The sequence below is a fragment of the Ranitomeya variabilis genome, chromosome 5, assembly GCF_051348905.1.
Source record: "Ranitomeya variabilis isolate aRanVar5 chromosome 5, aRanVar5.hap1, whole genome shotgun sequence".
NCBI lineage: Eukaryota > Metazoa > Chordata > Amphibia > Anura > Dendrobatidae > Ranitomeya > Ranitomeya variabilis.
This window is the reverse complement of record NC_135236.1, coordinates 72,073,617-72,101,063: the sequence shown is the minus strand read 5'-3', so window position 1 is coordinate 72,101,063 and position 27,447 is coordinate 72,073,617. Positions and strand designations below refer to the sequence as shown.

The following is a 27,447-nucleotide window of genomic DNA, read 5'->3' as shown; positions in this document are numbered from 1 at the left end:
TAAACAGAGGCAAACGAAATCGGCACTGTTTTGCAAAGCTACCTATCGTGTCACATCTCGGCCACCGTAGTTCCGTGCCTTCATCAAAGATGGCGGTCCCGAGGTATTTGCCCTTTGTATGACGTCAGCGCGTTACAGAAGGCAACGCACTGTGGTGACGTGTAAGGTGTATTGCGGCCTGCACGGAGATCTAAAGCACCGGCCTCAAGTGACAAATCAGTGCCGGGGCTGGGGTCTCCTAAGCCGGATTAAAAATGAGCAAAAGAAAAGCTCCGCAGGAGACTCTGAATGAGGGGATAACGGACTTCCTAATAGGTGAGAGAGGCAGGCGGCCATGGGAGAGGGGGGATGGGGGATGGGGACGGCTCATTGTGGGCAGGAGGGACCCGGCCTGTGTATTGTGTGTGGTGATAGGGAATATATATATATATATATATATGTGTGTGTATTACAGCTGTGTAATATGTGTGCCTGTACGTGACATTGTTATGCTGTATGAATATAATAATAATAATATGAACGCTGCAGACGATCGGCGTCCACTGACTGGCCGCAGCCTTTACTATTTTGACAGCGCGGATCAGTCCAGAATCTATGAAAATCTGAAATTATTTCGATCACCAAACGATCCACACAAGAAATTCAGTAAAAAGCGGCCAAAACGTCACGTGTGCCCCAAAATGACTCCAATGAAACCCGCCCCGGGTGCAAAAAAACCCTCTAACTCCAAAAAAAAAGAGAAATTATGGATCTCCGAAAATGGCAAAATGTTTTTTTTTTCTTGCAACTTTCTGAATTTTTTTTTTTTTTTTTTAAACCTCTAAAGTCTGTATATAAAAATTAATCAATAAAGATCTGGTATCGCGATAATTGGCTGTGATTAAAAAATAAAATAAAGCAATCAGTGGCGTCCTGTTGGTCCTTCCTGTGGCTGCCGGTCTCCTGGCTTCCTCTTCTTGTCTGGGCATTGGTGACCGCTGCAGCCAGTCACCGGTAACAGTATGGAGGAACATCACAGGTCTGGTAGGTGACTGTGTTTTCTGTGTTCAATTAATTTATCCCACCGATCTTAAGAACTTGGTTTTGGACGACCCCTTTCATCCCGTGTACCTGTATAACCCAGCGCAGGGGTCCGCATAGAGGGATGAGCTTCCTCCACACGCGGCAGACGCTGGCTATATTACATAGCTGACATCTTGCCTCCATCAATATCTGACAGCGACCGATTACTTCCAGCCTCCTCAATGTGGTCACGGGGTGCCATGGCAGCTGGGGTCTTGGTACAGTGAAGTTCGGCCCCCAGACGATTTTTTTTTTTTTTCTTCACTATAGATCGCAACACTGGTATTTGGAGTTTATAGAATAAGTGCTCAGAGTCCCCTAAAGGGATAAATAAAAATAAATAAAATTCGAATTTCCCTTTTTCCCCCCCTCTAGTAAAAATATAGAAATAAAATAAACCTATTTGGTATCTTTTCTTCTGTAAAATTCCGGTCTATCAAATTATTACATTTATTAACCTATATGGCTAGATAAAAAAAAAAAAAATGGCAGAATTCTGTTTTTAGTCAACCATACCTTCCTATAAAAATGCCATAAACAAAAAAAAAACATAGCGGGTCGACTCGCCAGGCAAAAAAAATAAATCTCACGCAGCTCAGTCAGTGGAAAAATAAAAACGTTCTGGGTTCTTGGAAAGTGGAAATGGAAAACAACTTTTTTTTTTTTTTACAAATTTTTAAAAACTTTTTTTACCACTTGAATAATATATTTATAAAAAATATGAGCTTGCTGTTGCCTGAGACCCCTGACCTGGAGAATCACGTTTCTAGGTAATTTTTTTTTCTGTACGATAATTGCCATAAAAAATTAAACTCCGAAAACAATCGCGTTTTTTTCATGATTTCCATTCATTAGGGATTTTTCCTGTTTTTCAGTACAAAATATGGGAAAGTGAACGGTGTCAGTCAAAACTACAAACCCTTCTTATGGTTGTGGGTGGGAAAATAAAAAAAAAAAAAAGTTATGGCTCTTGGAAGAAGTGGAGGAAAAATGATAACTTCCGGTTTGTCATTTGTTTTTTATTTTTTTTTATATTTGCAGAATTGGCCAACTACGAGAGAAATGTGAACCGAGCCATCCACAAATACAATGCCTACAGGTAGGAGCGGGGCCCCGAGCTGTGTGAGGGACCGATAGTGGATTTTTCAACAGTTCCTAAATAAAAAAATAAATAAAATGTCTTTTGATGTTGCGTAGAAAACCAACAATACAGAGTGTTCGGTCTGTGAAAATCTACTTTATTATATATAACTAGATGGCAGCCCGATTCTAAAGAATCGGGAGTCTAGAATCCATATATACTTTATTTATTCAAACGTAAGAATAATACAATTAATAAATAATAGTAAGAAAGAACAAAAAATGGCTGCACTCACCAGCTCTTGACAATTCTTGACAGTACGGCACTTTTCTGATTGGTTGCCGCCTGCCGCGAGCGACCAATCAGAAAAGTGCCGCGCACCACGAAGGCATATATCTTTGTCCACCCTGAGCGGGTGTAGGACGCTGGTGACGTCACTTATCTCCGGACATTATCTCCGGACAAAGCCACGGAAGTTGGCACAAATTGCCGGAAGTAGTATTCTAGGCAATTATATATTAGATTTTAATGTTATCAGTGTTTACCTTTGAACGTTTATATTGTATTGTCCTGTCACCAGCCATGTGTACGATTATCGTCCGAAAGCCTCTCTGGAACCAATATAATCACCCCATGTAAAGGTATCTTTATAAGTTAAAGATTCAGAATACTATGACTTTTATCATATCCTGAACAGTCAAGTTTTTTATGAACCGTTGTTTTCTGGTTGAAGTAAAAAAAACTCTGAGTGTTTACAGTTTGAAACCATAAAATGTTGAAAAATTATGTCATTCTTGAGTATATCACTCAATGGTGCTCATAAACGTGTCAAATTTGATCTATAATATACTTTAATATACGTTACTTTAATCTTTAATATACTTAAGAACAGGGCCCCAGACATCACACAGGGGGTCTGAAACACCGCACAGTGGTCCAAAATATCGCTGTGCTCTGCCTGGGGCCCCATATGATGCCTGGGGCCCCTGTGCTCTGCCTGGGGCCCCATATGCTGCCTGGGGCCCCTGTGCTCTGCCTGGGGCCCCTGTGCTCTGCCTGGGGCCCCTGTGCTCTGCCTGGGGCCCCTGTGCTCTGCCTGGGGCCCCATATGCTGCCTGGGGCCCCTGTGCTCTGCCTGGGGCCCCTGTGCTCTGCCTGGGGCCCCTGTGCTCTGCCTGGGGCCCCTGTGCTCTGCCTGGGGCCACTGTGCTCTGCCTGGGGCCCCATGTTCTGCCTGGGGCCACTGTGCTCTGCCTGGGGCCCCATAAGCTGCCTGGGGCCCCTGTGCTCTGCCTGGGACCACTGTGCTCTGCCTGGGGCCCCATATGCTGCCTGGGGCCCCTGTGCTCTGCCTGGGGCCACTGTGCTCTGCCTGGGGCCCCATATGCTGCCTGGGGCCACTGTGCTCTGCCTGGGGCCCCATATGCTGCCTGGGGCCCCTGTGCGCTGCCTGGGGCCCCTGTGCTCTGCCTGGGGCCCCATATGCTGCCTGGGGCCCCTGTGCTCTGCCTGGTGCCCCTGTGCTCTGCCTGGGGCCCCATGTTCTGTCTGAGGCCCCTGTGCTCTGCCTGGGGCCACTGTGCTCTGCCTGGGGCCCCATATGCTCTGCCTGGGGCCACTGTGCTCTGCCTGCGGCCCCATATGCTGCCTGGGGCCCCTGTGCTCTGCCTGGGGCCCCATAGGCTGCCTGGGGCCCCTGTGCTCTGCCTGGGGCACCTGTGCTCTGCCTGGGGCCACTGTGCTCTGCCTGGGGCCCCATATGCTGCCTGGGGCCCCTGTGCTCTGCCTGGGGCCCCATATGCTGCCTGGGGCCCCTGTGCTCTGCCTGGGGCCACTGTGCTCTGCCTGGGGCCCCATAGGCTGCCTGGGGCCCCTGTGCTCTGCCTGGGACCACTGTGCTCTGCCTGGGGCCCCATATGCTGCCTGGGGCCCCTGTGCTCTGCCTGGGGCCCCTGTGCTCTGCCTGGGGCCACTGTGCTCTGCCTGGGGCCCCATATGCTGCCTGGGGCCCCTGTGCTCTGCCTGGGTGTAGGACACTGGTGACGTCACTTATCTCCGGACATTAGCTCCGGACATTAGCTCCGGACATTAGCTCCGGACATTAGCTCCGGACAAAGCCACGGAAGTTGGCACAAATTGCAGGAAGTAGTATTCTAGGCAATTATATATTAGATGGGCATTTCCTGAAGGAAATACATGGTGCTTGAACAGCGCTACCAGCTTTACAGCAGCACTTTTCACACACGGGACTGGGGGGCGCGCTTACTTTTGCACCCGGGGCCGGGGGCGCGCTTACTTTTGCACCCGGGGGCGCACTTACTTTTGCACCCGGAGGCGCACTTACTTTTGCACCCGGGGGCGCACTTACTTTTGCACCCGGGGGCGCACTTACTTTTGCACCCGGGGGCGCACTTACTTTTGCACCCGGGGGCGCACTTACTTTTGCACCCGGGGGCGCACTTACTTTTGCACCCGGGGGCGCACTTACTTTTGCACCCGGGGGCGCACTTACTTTTGCACCCGGGGGCGCACTTACTTTTGCACCCGGGGGCGCACTTACTTTTGCACCCGGGGGCGCACTTACTTTTGCACCCGGGGGCGCACTTACTTTTGGGGCCGCACTTACTTTTGGTGGGCGGGGCTCCTCGGCCTCCGATTTGGTTGGTGGGGCCCCTCGGCCTCCGATTTGGTGGGCGGGGACCCTCGACCTCCGATTTGGTGGGCGGGGACCCTCGGCCTCCGCTTTGGTGGGCGGTGACCCTCGGCCTCCGATTTGGTGGGCGGGGTCCCTCTGCCTCCGATTTGGTGGGCGGGGACCCTCGGCCTCCGCTTTGGTTGGCGGGGCCCCACGGCCTCCGATTTGGTGGGCGGGGTCCCTCTGCCTCTGCTTTGGTGGGCGGGGCCGCTCGGCCTTTGATTTGGTGGGCGGGGCTCCTCGGCCTCTGATTTGGTTGGTGGGGCCCCTTGGCCTCCGATTTGGTGGGCGGGGCCCCTTATCCTCCGATTTGGTGGGCGGGGCCCCTCGGCCTCCGATTTGGTTGGTGGGGACCCTCGGCCTCCGATTTGGTGGGCGGGGACCCTCGGCCTCCGATTTGGTGGGCGGGGACCCTCGGCCTCCGATTTGGTGGGCGGGGACCCTCGGCCTCCGATTTGGTGGGCGGGGACCCTCGGCCTCCGATTTGGTGGGCGGGGACCCTCGGCCTCCGATTTGGTGGGCGGGGACCCTCGGCCTCCGATTTGGTGGGCGGGGACCCTCGGCCTCCGCTTTGGTGGGCGGGGCCGGGCCCCTCGGCCTCTGCTTTGGTGGGCGGGGCCGCTCACCCTTCGATTTGTTGGGCGGGGCTTCTCGGCCTCCGATTTGGTGGGCGGGGCCCCTCGGCCTCCGATTTGGTTGGTGGGGCCCCTTATCCTCCGATTTGGTGGGCGGGGACTCTCGGCCTCCGATTTGGTGAGCGGGGACCCTCGGCCTCCGATTTGGTGGGCGGGGCCCCTCGGCCTCCGATTTGGTTGGCGGGCCCCTCGGCCTCCGATTTGGTGGGCGGGGACCCTCGGCCTCCGATTTGGTGGGCGGGGACCCTCGGCCTCCGATTTGGTGGGCGGGGACCCTCGGCCTCCGATTTGGTGGGCGGGGACCCTCGGCCTCCGATTTGGTGGGCGGGGACCCTCGGCCTCCGATTTGGTGGGCGGGGACCCTCGGCCTCCGATTTGGTGGGCGGGGACCCTCGGCCTCCGATTTGGTGGGCGGGGACCCTCGGCCTCCGATTTGGTGGGCGGGGACCCTCGGCCTCCGATTTGGTGGGCGGGGACCCTCGGCCTCCGATTTGGTGGGCGGGGACCCTCGGCCTCCGATTTGGTGGGCGGGGACCCTCGGCCTCCGATTTGGTGGGCGGGGACCCTCGGCCTCCGATGTGGTGGACGGGGCCCCTCGGCCTCCGCTTTGGTGGGCGGGGCCGGGCCCCTCGGCCTCCGCTTTGGTGGGCGGGGCCGCTCGGCCTTCGATTTGGTGGGCGGGGCTCCTCGGCCTCCGATTTGGTTGGCGGGGCCCCTCGGCCTCCGATTTGGTGTGTGTGCTCTGCCTGGGGCCACTGTGCTCTGCCTGGGGCCCCATATGCTGCCTGGGGCCCCATGTTCTGCCTGGGGCCCCTGTGCTCTGCCTGGGGCCACTGTGCTCTGCCTGGGTGTAGGACACTGGTGACGTCACTTATCTCCGGACATTAGCTCCGGACATTAGCTCCGGACATTAGCTACGGACATTAGCTCCGGACATTAGCTCCGGACAATAGCTCCGGACAAAGCCACGGAAGTTGGCACAAATTGCAGGAAGTAGTATTCTAGGCAATTATATATTAGATATCAAAGGTAATTAAAAACAGACATGAGATGCTCAGTGACCGTAACATTGGGACCCCTATTAACATAACCTAATAGGGGCGGATCAGTTATTTGATTCCCTTCTATCGAAATCCTGGTAACACACTTCTTGCTCCCATAAAGAAGAAGTAACAAATGTGGGATGAAGAAAAAACAAAAGAGGAGGAATTGGAAATTGAAGTTATTAAATAGGGATGTAAAAGTAAACCGAATAGTAACTTTCATGTAATGCAAAGGTAACGTTGTGTGCTGTGCGCGCCAGCTCGTGTTTCGCCCTGCTTCATCAGGTGTCGAGTGTTATATACATATAAGAAGTTTGTGTTGATGCCGGTGCGTGGCATTGAGACCACCAAGCCTTATGACATGGATGCCCCCCATCTGTTACCCAGCGTGGACCATGTATGTGAACATTAGGAGCAATTTCCCCCCGCTGCCCACGTGAGACCCCCCCCCCCCCCGCTCTTATGTGACAGACTGTGGTACTTTGCCAATTCTCTGAATTCTACTGCAATTTCTGTTTTTTTTTTTGTCTTGCAGGAAAGCTGCCTCCGTAATTGCAAAGTACCCTACAAAAATCAAAAGTGGCACCGAAGCCAAAAAACTGGTAAGAACTCATCCAGTCCCGATCAGTACGGTCTGTTTTGGTGTTAAGTTCTTATTGAGGTGCTACTTATTGGGGTACGTCTTATTAGGTCCTACTTTTAAAGACTTTAATAATGGGCACAGGATGGTGGAAAAAAACAAAGTTATACCCAGCTACTGGACTGGCACTGCTCCCATCACTGCTCCTGGCTTCTGCTTTCATCAGGTAGCTTCTGTTGACCGCTGCAGCCAGTCAGCGGACATTGATCTGCTTTAGCGTTAACATTCAGTCCAAGTCGGAAGAAGTTGTCTCTTTTACGACTCGATTGGAATGTCTAGGCTGGAGGTGGACTGATGGATACGGCTTAGAGTGGGTGAACTAAGCCTAATTTCTTTGGGAGGTACCGAAGCAACGTAGATCAGCCGCCCTCGCCTGTTTCTGTAGCTCCACTTCCAGTCTCAGCCATGAAAGGTTGAGATTGGAATAATCCTTGAAGCCAGCTGCGCACTCTGGCGGGGAGAAAAAGCGAATAAATCTGCAACCGACTGTTGTATGTGAGGCCGTAATGCACAAAAGTGTCTGCAGGGGGCGCATATTTTCTGCCTGATCCTTTCTGTGTGTCAGTAATGGAACACTGTGAGAGTGTGGCCCTCCAGTGGCTTTAGCTGGTACTGCACGCTGGTAGAACGCTGATGCTGGAGAGCCGCAGATTACTGTGGGTTTTGCCTTTGAAGCCCCTGATTACCTGTTGACATTTCCATGTTTCTCGGGAAGGTATATCTAGCTTAAGATTTTCTTTGCAGCACCCATTACAAGCAAAATTAGGTCCTAGAAAACAGCCCCTTTGGGGGCATTGATAGCCAGTGTAATCACCATGCCATGTATTTATTATTGATCGACTTCGGCAGCAGCGTCGTTAGACATGTTTATTCATGAAGCCCCATCACTTTTACACCACTCTTACTTGCGTGTCTTTTCTCTTTAGGATGGTGTTGGTGCCAAAATAGCAGAAAAGATCGATGAGTTTTTGGCCACTGGAAAATTGCGTAAACTTGAAAAGGTCAGAAAGTTGTTTTTTTTCACTTTTGCAGTGCTGCATTGTAGCGTTTTCTATGCGCATCATACTCACAAGGTGACAGCGGCAGATCGCGCGTCGCCACCATAGTTCCATGTGGAAACGTTGCCAGATGCTTCCATGAGATGCAGCAGAGACGACTGTATAGTAAAAGTCTGAGCGTGCGTCAGTGACATTCACCCGAGCACGCTCAGCAGGTAGTGCATACGTCTATGCCAGGAGGAGGATGCCACTTCTTATAAAATCAAAAGGACTATATATCTAAAGAGGTTTTCCAGGATCAAAATGTCCGTTACTTGCCTAATAAATCCACTGTGGCTTCAGCGCCACCGCTCTGGTACTTCCCATCGGTCTCTGCTTCCTTCTCTGATCTGGCCACGTGACTGTACGGCTTCCCTATGCGCTGCAGCCAATCACTGGCCCCAGAGGTCTTCCTCAGCATTGACACTGACAGCAGTGATTGTCTGCAGCAGTCATATTGGTAGACATTATGTGACGATCGGGCAGCACCAGAGCGTCACCGTATTTGTTAGGTAAGTAATAGCTGTTTTGTAGCATTGAGCACGACTACTTGCCGGAGCCCGGTCCGGCGGCCATGTTTGTATTCTGCGGCAAACTTTCCGCTACCTACAATCATTCAGGGTGTGATTAGCAGACCCCCTGCATCGTCATCAACTGCATCACCCTGCAGCGTCATGTCAGGGGTGTACTAATCAGGAAAGACCCCCAGGGTGCCGGCGAGTAGCGGAAAGTTGGCAGTGCTCTGCCACGTAGTACGGATGAGGCCGCTGGACCACGGTGCCGCAGATCATTAGTCCCAGCTTTATTGCTTGATTTTATAGACGGTGTCTCGGGTAACTAGTCCAAGGCAGGTCCCCAGCGGGGTCTCCTCCTCACCCGGCCTCCCTAGACTGATAGGTCTGTCTGTATATAGGGGTCCTGTCTGTCTAGGGGAGCTGGGTGGGGAAAAGCCGCGGGGTCCGGCCTCTTGGACAAGTCACCCAACACTCATAGTGCCGGATGGCTGTCTCGGAGTAGGTTTGCTGCCTGGGGGCCATGAATCGCCCATCGAGTTCCCTTTAAGACCATCACTATGGATTTGCGCTGCCTATAAAGAATTCCTTCCATTAGAGACCTGGCGCCAAATATTATTTGATTTCATGACGGTAATTGTCTGTGTGCTGTGGTATCGCGGGATGTAAATGTCGGCTCCATGTCTCATCCACCTTCTTCTTCTTCTGTGTGTAGATTCGCCAAGATGACACCAGCTCTTCTATCAACTTTCTCACTCGCGTCACTGGAATCGGGTGGGTCACGTACCGGCCGACATATGGAGGTTTGAGATGTCTGACTTGTAACCAGGAGAAAGAGGTCCCCACGCCTCTCCGAGGGGATAGAGCCCTATAGAAATCCCACCTTTATCTTTCTGGTGTTTCCGAAAAAGTACAGTGTGAAGATCCAACCGTGAGAGACGGGACTAGTCCTCGCTGTAGGTGATTGACAGGTCTCCTGTGTGTGTATGGCGACACCTGTCAGTCACCTAGAGCAGCGCATTGGATCTTTAAACTATATTTTCTCTGAAATGCCTGAGGATGTAAGAGGAAAATAAACCAAGCTGCAGTCATGGAGTGAGGCTCTGATTCAGGCTGCCTGTGGTTTGGGCAGTATGAATTGAGGGACTGGTTTCCATTATGCTAATAGGCTGCTTGGTGCACCCTGGGTGTGGCCTAGACAGGCTCAGTCCATCACTTCTTCCACTTCTTTTTACACATCCCCACCTTTTTGTCTGGTGATTGACAGCACTGGCCGGCCTGAGCTTTCTTTGCAGACGGTGCTGGCTCCAGGCAAACCGCTGCTGTCACTTTCATAGGAAGGTGGATGTCGTGATGAGAGAAGCACAATAAAGAAGGATAGATTATTATTCGTGATGAACAAACATGCTGGGATAAGGTGTTATCTCAGCATGCTCCGGTGCTTGACAAGTGTCTTCAGCGCTCTCAAATATTATGTTTAGTCCCCACGGCTGTTCAAAAGCCGCAACGCATGCAGGGATTGCCTGTTTGTTAGCCAACGTGTCTATCGAACAGCCGCAAGATATGCAGCCACGGGGACTCGAATATATTATTTGAGCACTCCGAAGACACTCGGTTAGCAGCCGAGCATGCTCAGATAACATCTTATCCCAGCACGGTCGCTCATCGCTAATTATTATTATTCTAAAGAGGAACGTTCAGCCATTTATCCTGCAATGCTGATCCAGAGAAACCTAAAACCCCATATGATGAAAGATGGCATTTTTTATAATCCTCCCAAGGCAGAGCAGTATTCACTCACTGCTCGTACAGTAAAGACTCCTGGACTATCAGGATGTTGAAGCCTCCTTTCTTCCAGACTTGGAGGATGCTCCTTGTTCTATACTGTCCTGGGTATACATCGTGAGAGCGCTCTGTATAGACTTTTGATATAAAATACTGTAGGGAAAAAATGCTGCAAAATAAGAATGGTTTCAACAATAGAAGCGTTAATAGTTTATATTTATCAATTAACAACAAAATGTAAAGTAAACAAAAGAGAAATCTAAATGTAATCAATATTTGCTGTGACCGCCCTTTGCCTTCAAAACAGCATCAGTTCTTCTAGGTGCAGGAACTCTGCAGGGAGATTGTTCCAAACATCTTGGAGAACTAACCACAGATCATCTGTGGACGTCACTAGTGAAAATCCTTCTCTCTTCATGTAATCACATACAGACTCGATGATGTTGAGATCAGAAGTCTGTGGGGGCCGTATCATCACTTCCAGGACTCCTCATTCTTCTTTACACTGAAGATGGATCTTAGTGACTTTGTCTGGATGTTTGGGGTCATTGTCCAGGTGCAGAATAACCTTGGAGTCATTCATACACCTCCCTGCTGGCATTTCTTGGTGGATCAGTATCTGCCGGTATTTCTCAGCATCGAGTACACCGTTAATCTCTACCGAATACCCACCATTTGCTGAGATGCAGCCCCAATCTTGTTGGTACCCTCCACCATGCTTCACTGCTGCCCGCAGACACTCATTAATGTGCCGCTCTCCAGCCGTTTAGTGACACTTGCCTCCTGTTACAACCACATACTGTAGTTCATATTTTTACTGATCAGTCCACAGCACCTGCTGCTCTTCTGCACCCCAGTTCCTGTGTTTTCGTGAATAGCCGAGTCACTTGGCCTTGTTTCCATGCTGGAGGTATGGCTTTTTGGCCAGAAGTGGCGTCATGGAATAATTTCAGCCAGAGTTCTCCAAACAGTAGATGGGTGTAGCTAGGTCCCTCTGATTACTGCCAATTCTGAGCTGATGGCACTGCTGGACATCTTCTGATTTCAAAGGCAGGTAAGCGTGAAGGTGTCTTTCATCTGCTGCACTAAGTTTCCTCGGCCGACCTCTGTGTCTTCGGTCTTTAGTGTTCCCCATTTCTTGGTGCTTCCTTAAGAGCTTGGACTGCACATCCTGAAGCTCCAGTCTGCTTTGTGATCTTTGCCTGGCAGACATCTTGCCGATGCAGTATAATTACCTTGTGTCCTGTCGCTGCCATGGTGTGTGACCTGGGATATGAAACGCTCTTCCACATCCTCACCTTTGTAGCTGAGTTTGGCTCTTCCATGCCCAGTTTTAGGCCTCCTACACAGCTGTTTCTGTTTCAGGTAATGACTGTTTCAACCTAACTATGAAGATGATGATCGTAATCACCTGTTTGATCAAATTGGTTACTCTTAGGGTACCGTCACACATTGGCACTTTGGTCTCTACGACGGTACGATCTGTGACGTTCCAGCGATATCCATACGATATCGCTGTGTCTGACACGCAGCAGCGATCAGGGACCCTGCTGAGAATCGTACGTCGTAGCAGATCGTTTGGAACTTTCTTTCGTCGCTGGATCTCCCGCTGACATCGCTGGATCGGTGTGTGTGACAGCGATCCAGCGATGCGATCGCTTGTAACCAGGGTAAACATCGGGTTACTAAGCGCAGGGCCGCGCTTAGTAACCCGATGTTTACCCTGGTTACCAGCGTAAAAGTAAAAAAAAACAAACAGTACATACTTACATTCTGGTGTCTGTCCCCCGGCGTTCTTCTCTGCACTGTGAGCGCCGGCCGGCCGGAAAGAGAGCACAGCGGTGACGTCAACGCTGTGCTTTCCGGCTGGCACAGACACAGTGGAGAGAAGCACAGCGCCGGGGGACAGACACCGGAATGTAAGTATGTACTGTTTTTTGTTTTTTTTTACTTTTACGCTGGTAACCACGGTAAACATCGGGTTACTAAGCGCGGCCCTGCGCTTAGTAACCCGATGTTTACCCTGGTTACCCGGGGACCTCGGCATTGTTGGTCGCTGGAGAGCTGACTGTGTGACAGCTCCCCAGCGACCACACAACCACTTACCAACGATCACGGCCAGGTCGTATCGCTGGTCGTGATCGTTGGTAAATCGTTTAGTGTAACGGTACCCTTAAGCCTGACTATAATCTTACAAAATCCCTGACTTTGTACAAGCAGAACCTAAAAGATCTGCTGCTGTGTTGAAGGCAAAGTGCGGTCCCCAAACATGGAGGTGACCTTAGATTTCTCTTCTGTTCATTCACTTTACATTTTGTTATTTGATAAATATAAACCCTTCTATTTTCGCGCAGTCCTATATCTGTAATGTGTATCAAGGCGTCTTTTGTTTTTTAAATCTTTAATTTTGACCATCTTTCTGGGTATTGTAGTCCTCCCATTTCATTTATTACTTTATGTTTTTTAATCCGTCCGTATATGAAGCTGCTTCTGATTCTTTGATTTTCTTCGTGGCACAGGCCGGCGGCTGCTCGGAAGCTGGTGGAAGACGGAATCAAGACTTTAGATGGTAATGTTTCCCGTCGGATGTTTGTACTGTTACTGGGATAGATCACTGATCACCAAACCTAAAGGAACTTTACACCAGTAATGGCGCGACACAGCGTGGTCAGTCCTGATCCACCAGAAAATTAGGGGTTCTGGGGAGCTACATCTTTCCCACTCGGTCTTCTTCAGTAGTGCCCTCTTAGTAGTTAGTTTGTAGAAGTTGCCGGGTCATGCCTTATCCTTATGGTTAGTATTGTAATGGTTCAGCATTAAGTGCATGTAAGTAATATCCGCAGATAATCCCGACATAGATGTTCGGAGGCCATTCACCAGGTAGAGGCCAAAATGTGGATGGGATTTATAGAAATCTACCCACTGTGTGTGTTTTTTTTTTCATAGTGCTGATTAAACTGACATGTCAATGCAGTGGAAAAAAAAAAACACAAGTGATCTAATTTACCTAATGGGTGCAGAAAATCAGTAACATCCAAAGTTCAGCAAATACTTATCATGCTGGACCCACATACGATGGAAACCAACCACACCCCGGAGCCAAAGGGGGCCATTGGATTTCCGTCTCAGTGACAATATTTTTCCAGAATAGAGAACCATACTGTGGTGTTGGAGCATGCTCGGGTGCTTTCAGAGTGCCCAAAAATATATTCCAGTCCCCACGCCTTCATGTCTCGCAGCTGTTAGGTAATCCCGGTATGTCTCTCGGCTGTTAGGTAATCCCTGCATGTCTCTCGGCTGTTAGGTAATCCCTGCATGTCTCTCGGCTGTTAGGTAATCCCTGCATGTCTCTCGGCTGTTATGTAATCCCTGCGTGTCTCTCAGCTGTTAGGTAATCCCTGCATGTCTCGCAGTTGTTAGGTAATCCCTGTATGTCTTGCGGCTGTTAGGTAATCCCTGTGTGTCTCGCGGCTGTTAGGTAATCCCTGCATGTCTCGCAGTTGTTAGGTAATCCCTGTATGTCTTGCGGCTGTTAGGTAATCCCTGCGTGTCTAGCGGCTGTTAGGCAATCCCTGCGTGTCTCTCAGCTGTTAGGTAATCCCTGCATGTCTCGCAGTTGTTAGGTAATCCCTGTATGTCTTGCGGCTGTTAGGTAAACCCTGCGTGTCTCTCGGCTGTTAGGCAATCCCTGTGTGTCTCGCGGCTGTTAGGTAATCCCTGCGTGTCTAGCGGCTGTTAGTTAATCCCTGCGTGTCTAGCGGCTGTTATGTAATCCCTGTGTCTCTCGGCTGTTAGGTAATCCCTGCGTGTCTCTCGGCTGTTAGGTAATCCCTGCGTGTCTAGCGGCTGTTCCCTGTGTCTCTCGGCTGTTAGGTAATCCCTGCGTGTCTCTCGGCTGTTAGGTAAACCCTGCGTGTCTCTCGGCTGTTAGGCAATCCCTGTGTGTCTCTCGGCTGTTAGGTAAACCCTGCGTGTCTCTCGGCTGTTAGGTAATCCCTGCGTGTCTAGCGGCTGTTATGTAATCCCTGTGTCTCTCGGCTGTTAGGTAATCCCTGCGTGTCTCTCGGCTGTTAGGCAATCCCTGTGTGTCTCGCGGCTGTTAGGTAATCCCTGCGTGTCTAGCTGCTGTTAGGTAATCCCTGCGTGTCTAGCGGCTGTTAGGTAATCCCTGCGTGTCTAGCGGCTGTTATGTAATCCCTGTGTCTCTCGGCTGTTAGGTAATCCCTGCGTGTCTCTCGGCTGTTAGGTAATCCCTGCGTGTCTCTCGGCTGTTAGGTAATCCCTGCGTGTCTAGCGGCTGTTATGTAATCCCTGTGTCTCTCGGCTGTTAGGTAATCCCTGCGTGTCTCGCGGCTGTTAGGTAATCCCTGCGTGTCTCGCGGCTGTTAGGTAATCCCTGCGTGTCTCGCGGCTGTTAGGTAATCCCTGTGTGTCTCGCGGCTGTTAGGTAATCCCTGCTTGTGTTGCGCCTTGAGACATGCAGCCGCGGGGACTTGTACATATTATTCGAGCCGATGGCGCACCGACCAGGACAAGTAATGTATCATTCCTCTCTTCATAGACCTAAGAAACAATGAACACAAGCTGAATCATCACCAGAAGATTGGATTGAAGTGAGTGTGTCCCTGCAGGGGGCCGATGTGACGGAGACCAGTCCTCATGGCTTATAATGGGGTTCACTAGGGGTCACGGAGGAATTATCCTGAGGGTCATCCTCCCTCCGACCTGACAGTGTAGACCTCCTCGTTGTTTTTCATCCTGATGTCTTCAGTAACATCTAATAATTTTTCATGAAGCCTCCTCTAAGAAATAGTCCGTAGTGATAAGTGGTCTATGAAGTTCCCTCAAAACTGGGTCCAGTGGTCTCGGCCACATACAAGATGTATGTGACACTCCCTGTTTTTTTTTTTTTCTTGTTTTTTTTTTTCTTTAGATACTTCGAAGATTTTGAAATGAGGATCCCGCGGGAGGAGATGCTGAAGATGCAGGTGCAGCTCATGTATTACTCGGCCAAGCACGGTCCTGACGGGGGAGACGGCTTCTCCTCTTACTTTTTTGCCATGTGACCTGTGTTTAGTATGAAGCTTATTAGCTAAGCCAGCCCCCTTATCATTCCACAAACTAGCCATGAAGGAGATGAAGGTTGTCTGAGCTATTAAACTTAGAAAGCCAGCCTTCTCTTTCAATAAAACAGCCATGATAGAGAAGGGTGCTGGCTTAGCTATTGAACTAAGCCTACCCCCCTTTTCATCTTCTGAATTGGCTATGACAGAGAAGGGGTCTGGCTGGGTAATTAAACTCAACCAACCCCTTTTTCATTTCCTGAATTGACTATGACCAAGAAGGGGGCTGGCTCAGTTCTTGAACTCAGCCAGCCCCCCTTCTCTGTCATGGCTGACTTAGAGAAAGAGAAGGGGGTTGGCTTGTCTAATGAACTGATCTGTTCAGCCAACCTTCTTCATACATGACTTTGGTTAAGTGCTGAGCCAGGAAAGAGAGGAGGAAGCAGATGTTTTCCTTTAATGTTTTGTGTTTTTCTTACCCGTTGACTTTCATTGTAATCTTTTTTTCTTTATTTTGATTTTCTCCAGGAAATTGTCCTTGAGAAGGTGGAGATTCTTGACCCCGAGTACATTGCTACAGTGTGCGGCAGCTACAGACGAGGTATTCATTCCTCATCTCCAGGGGTCCGGCTGACACTGTAGAGCCCCCGTTATTGGATGTGATTGCTGGGAAGTGGCTGCCAATCACATGCAGCCTTCTTACAGCGACCACTGCTGGAGAAAAGCAGTATTACATGTCCTCTATTCATGTGCTGCATTTACACTGTGAGGCTTTGTAGATGCATTTTTCCCAGTTTTTCAGTACACGATATTGTAGGGTGAATGGTTCACTCCAAGCTACAACTTGCTGCACAAAATGCAAACCCTATGGCTCTTGGCAGAAGGGAGGAAAAAATAAAAGTGCAAAAATTGAAAACGACCTGGTCCTGAAGTGGTTAATAAGATCTTCTGTCACCATACAGTTTGCATATTGCCGGCAGCATATCCTCGGTCTACAGTGGGAGCAACTAAGGCCCACCCAACGATCCCATCAGCCGATGACCCAGCATTCTGATTGGTGGCAGGATTTCCTCGGTCCGTCCGGAGCGGAGCCGCCTGTCATCAGTACATTGCTAACAGAGTTATGTTTCTCCTCATCACCAGGTGCGGCGTCCAGTGGGGATATGGATATTTTATTAACTCACCCAGACTTCATGTCGGACTCTGCAAAACAGGTCAGTTATCAGTCCGACTATTCATCTCATGTTTGCCTGTCTCTGCCTACCTGCTTCTGCGTCTCTGCCTGCCTCTCTTGTATCAGATTATCTAGTAGAACTTTAATACATGTCTCCATCCTAATGCTGGTTGGGTTGCCCTTCGGAGGGGGGGAAGCTGGTTGGATTGCCCTTCGGAGGGGGGGTGGACGCTGGTTGGATTGCCCTTCGGGGAGGGGGGGAAGGACGCTGGTTGGATTGCCCTTCGGAGGGGGGGTGGACGCTGGTTGGATTGCCCTTCGGGGAGGGGGGGAAGGATGCTGGTTGGGTTGCCCTTCGGGGAAGGATGCTGGTTGGATTGCCCTTCGGGGAAGGATGCTGGTTGGATTGCCCTTCGGAGGGGGGGTGGACGCTGGTTGGATTGCCCTTCGGAGGGGGGGTGGACGCTGGTTGGATTGCCCTTCGGGGAGGGGGGGGAGGATGCTGGTTGGGTTGCCCTTCAGGAGGGATGTTTGTTCAGTCTCCTGCTGCAGGTAGACACCGGACAATGAGCAGAGGGCAGATAACAGGAGCTCCTGAGACACTGATTTAATATAAATGTTTCTGTTTTAGTTGTTTTATGAGACAAAATTGGGTAAAAAAAAGGAAGAGACGAAAGTAGAGACTTGTTGGGATCCAAATTTCTGCAATGATTTCAGTGTAAGACGCTGTGTGAGAAGTTTTCGGGATATTAGACGTCTGCGATGGTCATCGACTGTTACATCGGCTTGTGCGCACGTCTGCTGTACTTCTATCTGTGATGGGGACGGGGTCTACTCCGGGGCACAATAACCGCATCCATGTTTCTGTTCTCAGCCGCACCTCTTGCACCAGGTAGTGCAGAGACTAGAGGAATGCAGCTTCATCACGGACACCCTGGTGAAAGGAGACACCAAGTTCATGGTAAGAGGCTGCGTGTACGGCGTCCCGGGTTATCATTCCCTAGATCTATATTATGTGTTTAGCTTCAGCCCCAGTGTCACGGATCCCTCTCTGTGCTGTCACTAATTCGTCACGTGCCCGCTCTCAGCACGTGACTTGGGGTTGTGCCTGCAAAGGTTAGTCTATCTCCCCACTCTCAGTCCAGCATTCAACCTCTGTCCTATGCTGTGATGGGAGCTTAAATCACACACCGACCCAGGCCACACACTCCCTCATACACGCTGCCACCACTCACTGAATACACAGGCGATGAGTCCCGGAAATGCTACTAATACTGTCTACCGCTCATAAGGCTCACACATCTTAGGCTATAGATTCTTTAGAACATACAATGTTCAACTGTTAAAGTTTTATGCTTTAATACAAAAAGGTTCAGTGCTTACAGTAAAGAAAAAGGTATAAAAATATGGTAATAGAAAGACATACAGCTATGCAAAACAGTATAAAATAAACAGGAGAAAACTTAGCTATTTCTGTAACTTGTAGTCTGCTTCTGCTCCCCGAGGGGGGGGGGGGGGGTGAATATGGACTGGATCACATCAGCCTCCCAGGCTGTCCTCACATGTGAACAATTTTGAATGTATACAAGCCAAATTTATAGCGTCACCCTGGAGGTCAGATTTCTAAACCAGCCCCTAAACCCCCAGTTGATATTCTAATTGCTTGTTTTTGATTGGACCACGGCCGCGCCCCCAATGAATATATTATTTTCTCTTCCCTCACATAGTGTCAGGCTGTAATTGACATCTCTCTTCAAAGAGCTAGAAGGTGTCAAATGTTCCCTTTCTTCTTGGTTCCTAGCACGACCCCCTGGTGAGATTGGAGACAGAAGTCTGCCGTCTCAGGAAAATACATATTAACACCTGGGTGAGACCTGCAGCCTTCAGGACAGATGTTAGATTATTACTAGTCACACAATAAACCTTTACATAGTTCACTGCACACATATATATTTATACATATTTCACTACACCTCCCTCCTTATGAACGTGCATAGGGGTTGACTTACAGGTCAGCTCCCGAGCATGTATATGGTTCCGCCCCACCTTGGCGAGATGTCCTCATGGCCATATCTGGTACTACAACTCAGCCTTGAGCAGAATTCAGCCAAATTGTTTATACTCCATTTTTTATTTCAGCCTTCACCTTTTAGAACCATTTTCATTGAGGCCGGGGGTCAGACTGTCACATTTCACTACACTAATTCCTGGACTAACCGCACAATTCCTCATAGGCTGGAAATTTGGGTCAGTCTGTATACGGACTGCGAAATCCGACCATCTGACCCCAGCCTAATACTGAGCTTATACTGAAAGTACCTCCCGCTGTTAGAAGTCACACTTATCTTCATGAACAGTAAAAAAAAAAAAAAACTTCTCTGTAAAATTAATAAAAAAAAGTACAGTTAGGTCCATATATATTTGGACAGAGACAACATTTTTCTAATTTTGGTTATAGACTTTACCACAATGAATTTTACACGAAACAATTCAGATGCAGTTGAAGTTCAGACTTTCAGCTTTCATTTGAGGGTATCCACATTAAAATTGGATGAAGGGTTTAGGAGTTTCAGCTCCTTAACATGTGCCACCCTGTTTTTAAAGGGACCAAAAGTAATTGGACAGATTCAATAATTTTAAATAAAATGTTCATTTCTAGTACTTGGTTGAAAACCCTCTGTTGGCAATGACTGCCTGAAGTCTTGAACTCATGGACATCACCAGACGCTGTGTTTCCTCCTTTTTGATGCTCTGCCAGGCCTTCACTGCGGTGGTTTTCAGTTGCTGTTTGTTTGTGGGCCTTTCTGTCTGAAGTTTAGTCTTTCACAAGTGAAATGCTGCTCAATTGGGTTGAGATCAGGTGACTGACTTGGCCATTCAGGAATATTCCACTTCTTTGCTTTAATAAACTCCTGGGTTGCTTTGGCTTTATGTTTTGGGTCATTGTCCATCTGTAGTATGAAACGACGACCAATCAGTTTGGCTGCATTTGGCTGGATCTGAGCACACAGTATGGCTCTGAATACCTCAGAATTCATTCGGCTGCTTCTGTCCTGTGTCACATCATCAATAAACACTAGTGACCCAGTGCCACTGGCAGCCATGCATGCCCAAGCCATCACACTGCCTCCGCTGTGTTTTACAGATGAGGTGGTATGCTTTGGACCGTGAGCTGTACCAAGCCTTCGCCATACTTTTCTCTTTCCATCATTCTGGTAGAGGTTGATCTTGGTTTCATCTGTCCAAAGAATGTTCTTCCAGAACTGTGCTGGCTTTTTTAGATGTTTTTTAGCAAAGTCCAGTCTAGCCTTTTTATTCTTGATGCTTATCAGTGGCTTGCACCGTGCAGTGAACCCTCTGTAGTTACTTTCATGCAGTCTTCTCTTTATGGTAGATTTGGATATTGATACGCCGACCTCCTGGAGAGTGTTGGTCACTTGGTTGGCTGTTGTGAAGGGGTTTCTCTTCACCATGGAGATTATTCTGCGATCATCCACCACTGTTGTCTTCCGTGGGCGCCCAGGTCTTTTTGCATTGATGAGTTCACCAGTGCTTTCTTTCTTTCTCAGGATATACCAAACTGTAGATTTTGCCACTCCTAATATTGTAGCAATTTCTCGGCTTGTTTTTTTCTGTTTTCGCAGCTTAAGGATGGCTTGTTTCACCTGCATGGAGAGCTCCTTTGACCGCATGTTTACTTCACAGCAAAACCTTCCAAATGCAAGCACCACACCTCAAATCAACTCCAGGCCTTTTATCTGCTTAATTGAGAATGACATAACGAAGGGATTGCCCACCCCTGCCCATGAAATAGCCTTGGAGTCAATTGTCCAATTACTTTTGGTCCCTTTAAAAACAGGGTGGCACATGTTAAGGAGCTGAAACTCCTAAACCCTTCATGCAATTTTAATATGGATACCCTCAAATGAAAGCTGAAAGTCTGAACTTCAACTGCATCTGAATTGTTTTGTTTAAAATTAAATTGTGGTAATGTCTATAACCAAAATGAGAAAAATGTTGTCTCTGTCCAAATATATATGGACCTAACTGTATATCTATTATTGTGCTATAATTGTTCATAACTCCAGATCTCTGCTTGCTGTCAGTGAACGGTTTTCGCTCACTGGCTGTAAACTAGAAAACTCAACCAGCCGTTTCCTAAATCTTCTCTCCCAGACCTCCTCTTGCTTTGTGTTTCCCCGCAGGGTGTGTGCCAGCTGCCGTCCGAGGGAGGCAAACAGTTCCCCTTCCGCAGAATTGATATACGGTAATGCTTCAGAGGACGATGTGATCACAATTCATCTGTTCCTCCACTTTTCTTTATGTAACTGTAGTCGCTTGATATCTACGTATCGCGAATGTAGCAGAGGACGTCCAGGGGCCCAGAGCGCTGTAAATGCAGCACCGTAATATATAGCTGAGAGCGCGACCCTGATTGTGAGCGGTTTTATATAGTATACCCTACGTAGAATGTGCAAATTGTCTCTTCAGAGAGGAAGACTAAAATTTACCTATTGGAAGCAGCAATCCTAAAAATCAGTATCGACCCTTTAACGAGCCTTGCAGTATGACCTGGGATAAAAGCCAAATCAGAATCCCAATTTGTAGACACAGTGTTTTGGGGTATTGCCCCTCATCAGTGCAAAGTATAAGATCTGATTTGGCTGAGTGAGAGGCTAAGACTGGGATCAAGTGGCTTCTTCTTGTGAAGAGTGACATGCCAAGCCTGGCATGTCAAAGTGTGGAGACTCATAGGCCATGTATGCTTCTCTGGGAAATTAGGGAGCATTCATGGCTTATTGGTCTCCTCACTCTCCACAATGAGAAACGTTACACCATGCTCCAAAAAGGATCGGAGCCTCAGCTTCGAGGATGCTCGCTGAATAGTATCCGGCCATGTCTTGGCTCCTCCGGCTGCAGCTCCTGAACTGACTGATCCCTGTTTTCAGATCTCCACCTGTCTGAAGTTGATGCGCCATCTTGGAGAGCTTCCATATTGACTGATGACCTAACTCTGTGTCTATATATGCATTGTGTTTACGCCAGGTTGATTCCTAAGGATCAGTACTACTGCGGGGTGCTGTATTTCACCGGCAGTGATATTTTTAACAAGAACATGCGTACCCATGCCCTGGAGAAAGGCTTCACCCTGAATGAATACACCCTGCGCCCACTGGGGGTCACAGGTATTTGTAGACTTGATATGCTTATTCCCATCTACATACATGCATATTGTCGGACAGCAATTTTGCAATTTACCACTTACTAAAATTTGTATCCTTTCTTGAGATATTACAATTTTCTTTTCCGTTTGTTGCCTTGGAGGCCGACCACTTTTACTAGAAAGGAGAACGCTTGTAGAGCTTACAAACTCTTTTCTATTGAGCCTGTAAGCACTGGTTTTGAAGCCAGTCAGGATCGCTGGAGTGCATCGATCCTTCCTAATCCCAGCCAGTTTTAGTATAGCGCTTACAAGCTAGGCAGCAGAGGTGGTCGGTCTCCTTGGCAACCAGCTGTAAACATAAATTTTAATATCTCAAGAACGGATGCAAATTGTAATAAGCAGTAAATTGCAAATGTGTACGAGCCGACAATATCTATCTATGAAGGCAGGAATAACCTTATAAGATCTCCTTTCTTTCTCCTCCTAGGAATTGCAGGTGAACCTCTTCCGATAGAGAGTGAGAAAGACATCTTTGATTACATCCAGTATAAATACCGTGAGCCGAAGGATCGCAGCGAGTGATCGCCGCCGGCCGACCATTGTCCTGTTTACGGTGCGACGTCACGGTGATGCAGATGGTAGCGTGACGCGAGTAGTTAGATGGCATGTAAAGCTGTTACATAAGAATTGTGTTATTTAACGTGTATGATGAGGCTCCGGCACGGACTATGGGGAATCCAGCGCCATCGCATCTCCGCATGGAAACCTTTTAACCCAAAACATGTGACTCTTAATGACTCGGAGCCGGACTGCTCTTGTGACAAGTCTGTTTTAATAAAAATGTGTAATCCCCATGAAAATAATAATTTATTTCTGCGTCGTTAATGCTTAAGCTACCGTTCACATTGTCAGAGCGTTCCCCTGAACAGTCCATAGTCACTGATCGGACATCCGTCAGGCCGTCTATGGGGAACGGTCTACACAGGTCTGTGACTAAAAATCTGTTTGATTATTTTCATCTAATTTCCATGTATTTTGGTGTGCTGAAAACAAAAAAAAATATTGAAAAAAATCCTGGACGTCAGGACTTGCCACAAAATGCAAAATTCTCTTCAAATTTGGTATACCAAATACCCTTGTTTTTTGTGTCTATGGGACAGTCGAGACCGACAAAATCACTGGACCAAGAAGAATTGGCAGCCGAGGGTGCTCACAGTTGGTGAAAAAAAATGTCCTCCGAGAAACTTTGGTTCCTCCCCATAAAGTTCTTCTACCACCTCTCCACATAAAATTGGGATTGATGAAGCAATTCGAAAAATCACTTCCAAAAGATGGAGAATGCTTCAAATACTTGGTCACCAAGTTTCCAGGCCTCTCGGAGGCAAAATTGAAGGAAGGGGTGTTCGTCGGACCAGACATTAGAAGGCTTATACAGGTCCTTCTCAAAAAATTAGCATATAGTGTTAAATTTCATTATTTACCATAATGTAATGATTACAATTAAACTTTCATATATTATAGATTCATTATCCACCAACTGAAATTTGTCAGGTCTTTTATTGTTTTAATACTGATGATTTTGGCCTACAACTCCTGATAACCCAAAAAACCTGTCTCAATAAATTAGCATATCAAGAAAAGGTTCTCTAAACGACCTATTACCCTAATCTTCTGAATCAACTAATTAACTCTAAACACATGCTAAAGATACCTGAGGCTTTTAAAAACTCCCTGCCTGGTTCATTACTCAAAACCCCCATCATGGGTAAGACTAGCGACCTGACAGATGTCAAGAAGGCCATCATTGACACCCTCAAGCAAGAGGGTAAGACCCAGAAAGAAATTTCTCAACAAATAGGCTGTTCCCAGAGTGCTGTATCAAGGCACCTCAATGGTAAGTCTGTTGGAAGGAAACAATGTGGCAGAAAACGCTGTACAACGAGAAGAGGTGACCGGACCCTGAGGAAGATTGTGGAGAAGGACCGATTCCAGACCTTGGGGAACCTGAGGAAGCAGTGGACTGAGTCTGGTGTGGAAACATCCAGAGCCACTGTGCACAGGCGTGTGCAGGAAATGGGCTACAGGTGCCGCATTCCCCAGGTAAAGCCACTTTTGAACCATAAACAAGCAGCACTGGACTGTTGCTAAGTGGTCCCAAGTACTTTTTTCTGATGAAAGCAAATTTTGCATGTCATTCGGAAATCAAGGTGCCAGAGTCTGGAGGAAGACTGGGGAGAAGGAAATGCCAAAATGCCTGAAGTCCAGTGTCAAGTACCCACAGTCAGTGATGGTGTGGGGTGCCATGTCAGCTGCTGGTGTTGGTCCACTGTGTTTCATCAAGGGCAGGGTCAATGCAGCTAGCTATCAGGAGATTTTGGAGCACTTCATGCTTCCATCGGCTGAAATGCTTTATGGAGATGAAGATTTCATTTTTCAGCACGACCTGGCACCTGCTCACAGTGCCAAAACCACTGGTAAATGGTTTACTGACCATGGTATTACTGTGCTCAATTGGCCTGCCAACTCTCCTGACCTGAACCCCATAGAGAATCTGTGGGATATTGTGAAGAGAAAGTTGAGAGACGCAAGACCCAACACTCTGGATGAGCTTAAGGCCGCTATTGAAGCATCCTGGGCCTCCATAACATCTCAGCAGTGTCACAGGCTGATTGCCTCCATGCCACGCCGCATTGAAGCAGTCATTTCTGCCAAAGGATTCCCGACCAAGTATTGAGTGCATAACTGAACATTATTATTTGTTGGTTTTTTTGTTTGTTATTAAAAAACTTTTATTTGATTGGACGGGTGAAATATGCTAATTTATTGAGACAGGTTTTTTGGGTTTTCAGGAGTTGTATGCCAAAATCATCAGTATTAAAACAATAAAAGACCTGACAAATTTCAGTTGGTGGATAATGAATCTATAATATATGAAAGTTTAATTGTAATCATTACATTATGGTAAATAATGAAATTTAACACTATATGCTAATTTTTTGAGAAGGACCTGTAGCTGACAAAGAGTTTATCAATGCCATGACGCATCCTCAAAAAGAAGGGTGGTTTGTATTTAAAGAGGTCGTAGAGACATTTTTAGGCAATAAGGCTACGTTCACATTTGCGTTTTGCGACGCATGCGTCCTTTTTTTGGTTGATTTTGGACGCAGCAAAAATGCAACTTGCTGCGTCCTCTGCGCCCGGACGCATGCACCGCAGTGACGCATGCGTCGCAAAACGCAAGTGCAACGCATGTCCATGCGCCCCCATGTTAAATATAGGGGCGCATGACGCATGCGGCGGCGCCGACCGCAAATGTGAACGTAGACTAACAAAGACCCTGACTACAAAAAAATCGTCGGACGAATGCTGAAAGCATTTCAAGCTTTAGGTTGCCTGATAAGTTTGAAAGTGCATTTCCTCCATTCCCACCTTGACAACTTTCCTGAAAATTTGGGAGCTGTGAGTGAAGAGCAAGGTGAACGATTCCACCAGGACATTAAAGGGAACCTATCACCCCGTTTTTTTCGGTATGAGATAAAAATACTGTTAAATAGGGCCTGAGCTGTGCATTACAATAGTGTAGTTTGTGGACCCCGATTCCCCACCTATGCTGCCGAAATACGTTACCAAAGTAGTCATTTTCGCCTGTCAATCAGGCTGGTCAGGTCGGATGGGCGTGGCTTCTTCCCCCAGATATTGCGTAGTTTTCCGTTGGTGGCGTAGTGGTGTGCGCATGTCCAACGTCCCCAATCCTGCACGGGGGGGTGAAAACAGCAGCGATGTCCGTTATTCCATTGGTGGTCGGTGGGCGCGGCCATCTTCCTTTGGCCGCGCGTGCGCAGAAGCGGCGCTCTGCTGGCCGCGGCTTCAGGAAAATGGCCGCGGGATGCCGCGCGTGCGCAGATGGAGATCGCGGCGGCCATTTTCCTGAAGCCGCGGCCAGCAGAGCGCCGCTTCTGCGCACGCGCGGCCAAAGGAAGATGGCCGCGCCCACCGACCACCAATGGAATAACGGACATCGCTGCTATTTTCACCCCCCCGTGCAGGATTGGGGACGTTGGACATGCGCACACCACTACGCCACCAACGGAAAACTACGCAATATCTGGGGGAAGAAGCCACGCCCATCCGACCTGACCAGCCTGATTGACAGGCGAAAATGACTACTTTGGTAACGTATTTCGGCAGCATAGGTGGGGAATCGGGGTCCACAAACTACACTATTGTAATGCACAGCTCAGGCCCTATTTAACAGTATTTTTATCTCATACCGAAAAAAACGGGGTGATAGGTTCCCTTTAAGGCTTGTGCACACGTCAGGTTTTCTGGCAGAAATTTTCCTGACAAAAACCGGACATTTCTGCCAGAAATCCGCATGCGTTTTTTCCGCGGTTTTTTCCAAATCCATAGATTAGCAGGAAAAACGCAAAATTAATGAACATGCTGCTTTTTTTACCGCGATGCGTTTTTTTCGCGGAAAAAAACGCACCATGTGCACAAAACATGCAGAATGCATTCTAAATGATAGAATGCATAATGTATGCGTTTTTAATGAGTTTTTATAGGGTTTTTATTGCGAAAAAAACGCTAAAAAACCTGAACGTGTGCACATACCCTAAAGAGATGTAAAGAAGATACCAGGGAAGATGGAGCATTACAATGATGGCAGACTACTGTTGGACGCTTCATAGAGACATTCCAGATGCTCCTCACAAGCGTAAATGTACCAAGAGAAGCCTCACAGGGAAGAAGAATCGATTTTAGTGTGTGGTAGTGAGCTCATTGCAGTTAAAAAATGATTTTCATGAAACATTTGTAATAAAAAATTAATTTTGAGTCTATTTTCATTTATTTTGAGGTATTGTCTTATTTAACAGTTACTTAAATTGTCTGAAAACGTGATGTCCTATGACAAAACGGTCATTTTCGGATTCAGCGCACTTAAAAACAAAGATTACGTGGAATAACCAAAACAGCTCTTGAAAAAAATTTTTTTGCAGACCTGTGCTGCCGTCTCCTTACCCGGTCCTGTGCCCCGCAATTGGATAGGTGGCGCTGAGTGGGAGAAATCCTCTGTGGAGAAGGGGAAGCCGGCCGGCGCTGCGTGCTGCCAAAGGAAGATGGCTGCCGAGAGTCTGTGGGTAGTCTCGCAGGGAGCGAGAAGCGTGGGCCGCAGGAATGATGCGTGAGGTGGGCGGAGCCCACCGGAGTGTGGCCTACACAAGGCCGAAGCTGGAGGACTAAATTTCTGGCCTCGGCCGGCGCGCACCCGCGGACCTCAGGGAAAAGAATCGCAGCGCTAAGGGGAGAATCCTGACGCTATGGAACCCCCCAAAAAACATGTGACTGCCAGAAGAAACCGACCCCTAGTGCACTTACCCCAATGAAGGTGCCTGGGGTAAATAGGACGGTGCAGGGTTGGGGGAGCCTCCATCCACCATCCCCATGAAAGGGGGGTGGAGAGGAACCGTCCGCCTCCTTCCATCATCCGCTTTTTCAGTGGTGGTGCAGTGGAGGCTGCTCGGACGCCACGGTGGAGAGTGCCTCTGAACAGCC

The 27,447-nt window shown here is 48.4% G+C and overlaps 1 protein-coding gene across 1 annotated transcript; it reads left to right on the top strand.

The window, feature by feature from the left end:
* The first annotated feature begins 1 nt into the window (after position 1).
* POLB (DNA polymerase beta) lies at positions 2-22,747 on the top strand. Its single transcript, XM_077262223.1, has 14 exons — positions 2-315; positions 2,104-2,161; positions 7,052-7,118; positions 8,083-8,157; positions 9,421-9,479; positions 13,010-13,059; positions 15,052-15,103; positions 15,424-15,478; positions 16,082-16,154; positions 16,697-16,767; positions 17,602-17,688; positions 20,933-20,994; positions 21,774-21,913; positions 22,379-22,747. The coding sequence occupies exons 1-14, from the start codon at positions 255-257 to the stop codon at positions 22,471-22,473; spliced, it is 1,005 nt and encodes a 334-aa protein (XP_077118338.1). The 5' UTR covers positions 2-254; the 3' UTR covers positions 22,474-22,747.
* The last annotated feature ends 4,700 nt before the right edge of the window (positions 22,748-27,447 follow it).

Bases quoted from the DNA above. Each gene is read 5' to 3' on its own strand.
- POLB (XM_077262223.1), top strand. From the start codon at position 255: ATGAGCAAAAGAAAAGCTCCGCAGGAGACTCTGAATGAGGGGATAACG. The intron at 8,158-9,420 runs GTCAGAAAGTTG...TTCTGTGTGTAG, and splicing joins AATTGCGTAAACTTGAAAAG to ATTCGCCAAGATGACACCAG. The intron at 17,689-20,932 runs GTAAGAGGCTGC...GTTTCCCCGCAG, and splicing joins AAGGAGACACCAAGTTCATG to GGTGTGTGCCAGCTGCCGTC.